General features: G+C 41.9%; 1 protein-coding gene across 1 annotated transcript in view; it reads left to right on the forward strand.

The window, feature by feature from the left end:
* LOC112246932 (proline-serine-threonine phosphatase-interacting protein 1) overlaps positions 1-5,949 on the forward strand; it is a 12,976-nt gene extending 7,027 nt beyond the window's left edge. The window contains exons 7-12 of the mRNA XM_042321221.1: positions 330-428; positions 3,213-3,258; positions 3,479-3,558; positions 4,824-4,922; positions 5,148-5,244; positions 5,461-5,949. Of these exons, the coding sequence (XP_042177155.1) occupies positions 330-428; positions 3,213-3,258; positions 3,479-3,558; positions 4,824-4,922; positions 5,148-5,244; positions 5,461-5,582 (543 nt within the window). The 3' untranslated portion in view covers positions 5,583-5,949. The remainder of the gene's footprint in view (positions 1-329; positions 429-3,212; positions 3,259-3,478; positions 3,559-4,823; positions 4,923-5,147; positions 5,245-5,460) is intronic.
* The last annotated feature ends 2,420 nt before the right edge of the window (positions 5,950-8,369 follow it).

Raw genomic sequence — 8,369 nt, forward strand, 5'->3', positions numbered from 1 at the left:
TAGATTAGCTACATCGTTAGGCTACTCTGTGGTGAGACAAGTGACAAGAGCCAATGGCAGAGTGACATAAATGGAGCTAAAGTGGTGAAGACTGATTATCCTGTACAAGAAACAACCAATCTGAAGCCAGAAATACATATTGACCTAAATGTTTGCTTAAACTTAAACTGCACCATTCACCATTTTGACATTGCATACAGTTGCATACAGTTTTACAGAGATCCAACATTGCTACTGTTTTAATTGATTGTTACATAAAACATGACACCACAGACCACTGTGGCTGCTTCAATGATGATTCCCTGAATGTCTCTTCTGTCCATCTCCAGTCTAAGAAGTCCTATGAGCAGAAATGTAAAGAAGCAGATGAGGCAGAGCAGCTTGCTGACAGGAGCACCACAGCCACAACAACAAAACAGTCTGAGAAGGTAACACCACCTCCCCAAACCCTGGAACTATACAAACACACAGCCCCCAAGCAGTCTGAGAAGGTAACACCACCTCCCCAAACCCTGGAACTATACAAACACACAGCCCCCAAGCAGTCTGAGAAAGTAACACCACTTCCCCAAACCCTGGAACTATACAAACACACAGCCCCCAAGCAGTCTGAGAAAGTAACACCACCTCCCCAAACCCTGGAACTATACAAACACACAGCCACAACACCAAACCAGTCTGAGAAGGTAACACCACCTCCCCAAACCCTGGAATTACAAACACACAGCCACAACACCAAACCAGTCTGAGAAGGTAACACCACCTCCCCAAACCCTGGAACTATACAAACACACAGCCACAACACCAAACCAGTCTGAGAAGGTAACACCACCTCCCCAAACCCTGGAGCTATACAAACACACAGTCACAACACCAAACCAGTCTGAGAAGGTAACACCACCTCCCCAAACCCTGGAGCTATACAAACACACAGCCACAACACCAAACCAGTCTGAGAAGGTAACACCACCTCCCCAAACCCTGGAACTATACAAACACACAGCCACAACACCAAACCAGTCTGAGAAGGTAACACCACCTCCCCAAACCCTGGAACTATACAAACACACAGCCACAACACCAAACCAGTCTGAGAAGGTAACACCACCTCCCCAAACCCTGGAGCTATACAAACACACAGCCACAACACCAAACCAGTCTGAGAAGGTAACACCACCTCCCCAAACCCTGGAACTATACAAACACACAGCCACAACACCAAACCAGTCTGAGAAGGTAACACCACCTCCCCAAACCCTGGAGCTATACAAACACACAGCCACAACACCAAACCAGTCTGAGAAGGTAACACCACTGCCAACCCTGCAAGTATACACATGTAATACGCCTCGTTATTCAGTGCATTCAGAAAGTATTCAAACCCCTTCACTTTTTCCACATTTAGTTACGTTACAGCCTTATTCTAAAATTGATTACTCATCAGTCTCTACACAATAACCCATAATGACAAAGCGAAAACAGGTTTTCATAAAATATTTGCAAATGTATTAAAAATAACAATAGAAATACCTTATTTTAATAAGTATTCAGACCCTTTGCTATGAGACTCAAAATTGAGCTCAAGTGCATCATGTTTCCGTTGATCATCCATTGAGATGTTCCTACAACTAGATTGGAGTTCACCTGTGGTAAATTCAATTGATTGATTGGACATGATTTGGAAAGGCACACACCTGTCTTTATAAGGTCCCACAGTTGACAGTGTATGTCAGAGCAATAACCAAGCCATGAGGTCGAAGGAATTTTCCATAGAGCTCTGAGACAGGATTGTGTCGAGGCACAGATCTGGGGAGGGGTACAAAACATTTCTGCAGCATTGAAGGTCCCCAAGAACACAGTGGCCTCCATCCTTCGTAAATGAAAGAAGTTTGGAACCACCAAGACTCTTCCTAGAGCTGGCCGCCCAGCCAAACTGAGCAATCGGGGGAGAAAGGCCTTGGTCAAGGAGGTGACCAAGAACCCGATGGTCATGCTGACAGAGCTCCAGAGTTCCTCTGTGGAGATGGGAGAACCTTCCAGAAGGACAACCAGCTCCGTAGCACTCCCCCAAGCAGGCATTTATGGTAGAGTGGCAGAGCAAAGTACGGAGAGATACTTGATGATAACATGCTCCAGAGTGCTCAGGACCTCAGACTGGGATAACCCTAAACCCACAGCCAAGATAATGCAGGAGTGGCTTCGGGACAAGTCTCTGAATATCCTTTAGTGGCCCAGCCAGAGCCCGGACTTGAACCCAATCGAACATCTCTGGAGAGACCTGGAAATAGCTGTACAGCGACGCTCCCCATCCAACCTGACAGAGCTTGAAAGGATCTGCAGAGAAGAATGGGAGAAACTCCCCAAATACAAGTGTGCTAAGCTTGTAGCGTTATACCCAAGAAGACTCTGAGTCTTTGATCACTACCAAAGGTGCTGCAACAAAATCCTGAGTAAAGGATCTGAATAGTAATGTAAATGTAATATTTAAGCAGAAAATGTTTTTTATAAATTTGCAAAAAAGTGTAAAAACCTGTTTTGCTTTGTCATTATGGGTATTGTGTGTAGATTGATGACACACAAAAAAACAATGTAATCCATTTTAGAATAAGGCTGTAATGTAACAAAATGTGGAAAGTCTGAATACTCTCTGATTGCACTGTAGTTATTGTTGTGCTACTGCAACTCAATTTCTCAGTATCAGAGAAGGCTATGAAACAGTTCCCTTTGCTACTGTTTTCCTACTACAAGTAAAACAGTGGTGTAGTGGAGGAAAACACAAGTAAACACAGTCTACCCACTTTTTTCTTTTGCCCAACAGTTCATCCACCTTTTGCAGAAAAATGCATTGAAAGAATAGGAAATGTTACTTTTTTCACCACGACCAGCGAGCAGAGTTTACACATCTCTTATTTTTCTTCTTCTTTTTTGTAAACTAGACTGATTCTGTGAGTCTATGAGTTGGTTATAATGCAAGTAATTTGCAACTGGATGTCCAATGAAATGATGGCAATTCCTGGAATTGAGTTATCTATTTACTAGAAATGCTTGTTCTGTGTGCGTTCTGAAAATGGAGGTCTGTAGAGGAACAGAGAGTCAGGAGAGTCACATCCTGATATTTTCTTCTAAAGGAGAACTGTCTCTTTTATTTTTTTGTTTAGCAGTCATGTTTTGATTCAGAGCCTGACCAGTTCCTCTACTGCTGTCTTTCTCAGGTACAACACAAGGCCAAGCAATGCAGACAAGCCGTCACTGAAGCAGGTCTGAATCATACCATACAATATACTCTACTTTTCTTTATTGGTGATAATATCAATGGATGAATGAATCAATGAATCTGTAAATCCATTATGAATTTATTATCATTGATCTGATTATTTAAAAAACATGTATTTATTATGGTAATCCAAGTAAAGAAGAGTGCTTAGGATGCAATAAATGTAAAGTATTCCCTAACCTCTATTGTGCTCCACCTGTACAGAGAAACAATACATGTTGAACGTAGAGCAGCTGGAGAGCGTTCGTCAGGACTGGGAGGGAACACACAAGGGCACATGTGAGGTTAGAGCTCTCTGTTACATTGCACCCACCCACAACTGTTACTAGCCCAACTACGACCTCACACCACAGCACACCACGCCCCCTTCCGCAGTATGTCTGAGTAGGCCTATATTTCTCAGTATAACACCCCCCTGTGGCTCATGTACATACATCCAGAATAGACTACACTGTTAGAACAAAAAGGTACTATCTAGAACATAAAAGGGTTCTTCGGTTTTCCCCGTAGGAGAACCCTTTGAAGATGCCTTTTTGGTTCTAGGTAGAACCATTTTGGGTTCCATGTAGAACCCTTTACACAGAAAGTTCTACACAGAACCAAAAAAGGTTATCCTATGAGGTCAGCCGAAGAACCCTTTTAGGTTCTAGATAGCACCTTTTTGTTCTAACAGTGTAGTCTATGCCTCTTAAAGCACAATATTGAATGTTGCCGATTGAGTAGGTAAGCCTGATGATTCAGCTATTACAGTAGCTTGTAAAGCTATTTAGAGCCTGGTTACGCCTGGTTAGCCTCCTTAATGTATGCAGTCGCTTTTGAGCCAGATTGTATACTTAACAAAAATATAAATGTAACATGCAACAATGTCATTTATTTTATGGAGTTACAGTTCATATTAGGAAATCAGTCAATTTAAATAAATGTATTAGGCACTAATCTATGGATTTCACATGACTGCGAATACAGATATGCATCTGTTGGTCACAGATATCTTTTTTTAAAAATGGGCCTCATTATCTCGTCACGGTATTTTTGTGCATTCAAATTGCAATTTCATTCGTTGTCCGTAGCTTATTCCTGCCCATACCATAACTCCACCGCCACCATGAGGCACTCTGTTCACAACATTGACATCAGCAAACCGCTCGCCCTCATGACAGCATACACGTTGTCTGCAGTTGTGGGGCCGGTTGGACGTACTGCGTCCAACCGTGTGACAAAACTACATGTTTTAGAGTGGCCTTTTATTGTCCCCAACACAAAGTGCACCTATGTAATGAGCATGCTGTTTAATCAGCTTCTTGATATGCCACACCTGTCAGGTGGATGGATTATCTTGGCAAAGGAGAAATGCTCAGTAACAGGGATGTTAACACATTTTTGCTCAAAATTAGAGAGAAATACGTTTTTTTGTGTGTTTGGAACATTTCTGGGATCTCATGAAACATGGGACCAACTCTTTACGTTACATTTAGATTTTTGTTCAGTGTGTATATATAGGGATAGATGATTAAGGGTTTGTACTGTATGTGTGTCTCTGCTGTTCCAGGTGTTTCAGCAGCAAGAGGTGGACCGCATCACTATCCTGAGGTGTGCCCTCTGGGACCACTGTAATCACTTCTCTGTGCAATGTGTCAAAGACGACGAGGTGAGCTCAACAATGACCACACTTCAGACGATAGGCAAATGGATTATGGATGGGTCCATGAACTACTGTCTACATTAAACTCTAATAGTACCAGTACTACACTGCCTAACATGCAATGTATCTGGTGATCAAACAAAATGGATCCTATTTGTCAACCAGAACAATTTTAAATCAATTAAGCCTCTTTGAAGACTGAGCATGAATATGATAAATGTTTTTTTGCAGTTTTACGAGGAGGTGAGGAATATTCTGGAGACGTGTGACATCACAGCAGATAACAACTGTTTCATAGAGACGAAGACAACAGGTTCAAGCCCACCAGGTAAAAGCTCACTGAATACAGGACAGAGCGTGAAGGGCCAGGGTTGCTGTCAACATTGGCACCAATGGCGAACACTTCTTAGAGTAATTGTAATGGGTTTGTACTGTGTGTCTCTGCTTTTCAAGTGTAACAGTTCCTCTGAATAACATTTGCCATTTGAAATATTATTATACACCTATGCTTAATTTCTGTGGACTTCCATCCTCTTCTCTCTAGACCCCATTGTGTTTGAGAACTACTATGAGAGGGAGCCATCACCGGGCGACAACAACAGCAGCGCTCGCTTCGGAGGGGGAGGGGTCAGGAAAAGGTCAGCTGGCAGAACTTGGGACTCGTAGGGGCAGTTTCCTGAAGACAATCGAGGAGTAGGCTAAATTGTGTCCAGGAAACCACCCCATAGTGTTTCTGTGAAACAAGCTCTATCACTTTGTAACACTGGAATAACAGTTGAATGCATAGGAATTCTAATATGGACATTGTATCACTACATTCTCATAGCTATACATCATCAACACATTCATATATATTTGAGAATGTGACATGAAAAATATTTGTGCAGATTCTCCAATCTTCTGACGAAACTCTAGATCAAAGATGAGGATCAGTGAGGGTTCAACGAGCCAGCGGCGCCACCTGTTGGTCAAACAGTGCCTGAGAGTTCAGATGGAGTGTATGCATCCATACCTGGCTTCCAGTCTGCAGCTGCTGATGAGGATGATGATGATGATGATACCCTGCCTGCAGTTACAGGTGTGAGGGGAAAACTGTTACATGAGGTGAAATGATACCTTCAGATGGTGTTCTATGAAACTACACAGTTACAGGTGTCAAGTTACAGGTGAAACCTGCACACACAGTTACAGGTGTCAAGTTACAGGTGAAACCTGCACACACAGTTACAGGTGTCAAGTTACAGACGTCATTAGTGATCAGTGATGTTGCTGACATGAAATATAACTAGTTGAGATATTGATGGATCATGTTTACATAAACTATTCCACTGCTCTGTATTATACTGTATGTATGTACTGTATATGAACCATACAGTAATTCAAAGCCTCATACTTCTATTACTAACAATGTGTTCCCCTGTGCTCCCAGGACCCAGATGAGCTGTCAGTGTCTAAAGGGGATGTGGTGTTGGTGATAGAACAGAGTGAAGACGGCTGGTGGACAGTGGAGAGAAACGGACAGGTTGGGCTGGTACCTGGCTCCTACCTGGCCAAAGTCTAGACAGAGTCACACACACATCCATGCATGGACACACGCACACACTCATGCACACAGGTACAGGGATTCACACACACATACTCATGCACACTCACCCATACATACTGTAGTCTTCAAAACCTTACTATGAGGACCCCTTTCTGCTTTTACACAGATGTTCTGATCCTTGGTTCAAGACTTCAGAGTAACAGATTCTCCAGCAGTAGAGATGACTCACTGAACTGACTTGGAACATGAGTCATGACAGTGTATTCCCCATCAACTATTAGGCTATGCTGCACCAGAGATTGTCAGTCTTTTCACCCAACAGGCCTACTGCATACATACAGTGCTGTGAAAAAGTATTCGCCCCCTTTCAGATTTTCTCTACTTTTGCACATTTTTTATACTGAATTTTATCAGATCTTCAACCAAAACCAAATATTAGATAAAGGGAACCTGAGTGAACAAATAACAACAATTGTATACCATTTCATTTATTAAACAAAGTTATGCAATACCCAATGCCCATGTGTAAAAAAGTAATTGCCCCCTTACACTCAATAACTAGTTGTGCCACATTTAGCTGCAATGACTCCAACCAAAAGCTTCCTGTCGTTGTTGATCAGTCTCACGTTGCTGTGGGGGAATTTTGTCCACTCTTCCATGCAGAACTGCTTTAACTCAGAGACGTGTGGGTTTTCAAGCATGAACTTCTCATTTCAAGACCTGCCACAACATCTCAATTGGGATTAGGTCTGGACTTTGACTAGGCCGTTCCAAAACACGTGTTGCTTTTTAGCTCTTTTCATGTCGACTTGTGTTTTGGATCGTTGTCTTGCTGCATAAACCAGATGCAGCTCACAGACAGATGGCCTGACATTCTCCTGTAGAATTCTGATACAGACCAGAACTCATGGTTCCTTCTATTTAGTCAACTCGTCCAGGTCATGAGGCAGCAAAGCATCCCCAAACCATCACACTACCACCACACTTGACCGTGGGTATAAGGTCCTTACTGTAGAATGCAGTGTTAGATTTCACTATACATAATGGAACCCATGTCATCCAAAAAGTTATACTTTTGACTCATCTGTCCATAGAACATCAAATCAAATTTTATTTGTCACATACACATGGTTAGCAGATGTTAATGCGAGTGTAGCGAAATGCTTGTGCTTCTAGTTCTGACAGTGCAGTAATAGAGTCTTGATGATCATGCATGTGCTTTTCTGCAAACTTGAATCAACTTTTTGGATGATATGGATCACATTTTTTTTGTTTTGGAATGGCCTAGTCAAAGTCCAGACCTAATCCCAATTTTGATGTTGTGGCAGGACTTGAAACAAGCAGTTCATGCTTGAAAACCCACAAATGTCACTGAGTTAAAGCAGTACTGAATGCAAGAGTGGGCCAACATTCCTCCACAGCAATGTGAGATTGATCAACTACAGGAAGCGTGGCACAAACGGTTATTGAGTGTTGGGGGGCAATTACTTTTTCACACAGGGAAATTGGGTGTTGTACAACTTCATTAAATAAAAAAAATATTAATTTGTTATCTCCGGCCCTTTAACCTAATATTAGGTTTTGGTTGAATATCTGAAAACTTTCCGTATCAAAAACATGAAAAAGTAAAACTCAGAAAGGGGGCAAATACTTTTTCACATCACTGTAGAGAATCTCAGATACCATACAGAAAACTAGTCACACGTTAAACTGTATCAATTGTAAATATGTGTCTACACCAACCTGAGAAGTGATCTACAAGAGAAAGTAGAAGATTGTCTGAATCAAGACCAACAGCTGTACTGTATTTTATTTATTATTTAGTATTTGATCAAATATGTAATGTTTACTTAGTTTGGATACATTGAAAAGTGGTGCTTCAGTTCATCAGTGAACAATAAAACATG

Source organism: Oncorhynchus tshawytscha, linkage group LG04 (genome assembly GCF_018296145.1).
Source record: "Oncorhynchus tshawytscha isolate Ot180627B linkage group LG04, Otsh_v2.0, whole genome shotgun sequence".
Lineage (NCBI taxonomy): Eukaryota > Metazoa > Chordata > Actinopteri > Salmoniformes > Salmonidae > Oncorhynchus > Oncorhynchus tshawytscha.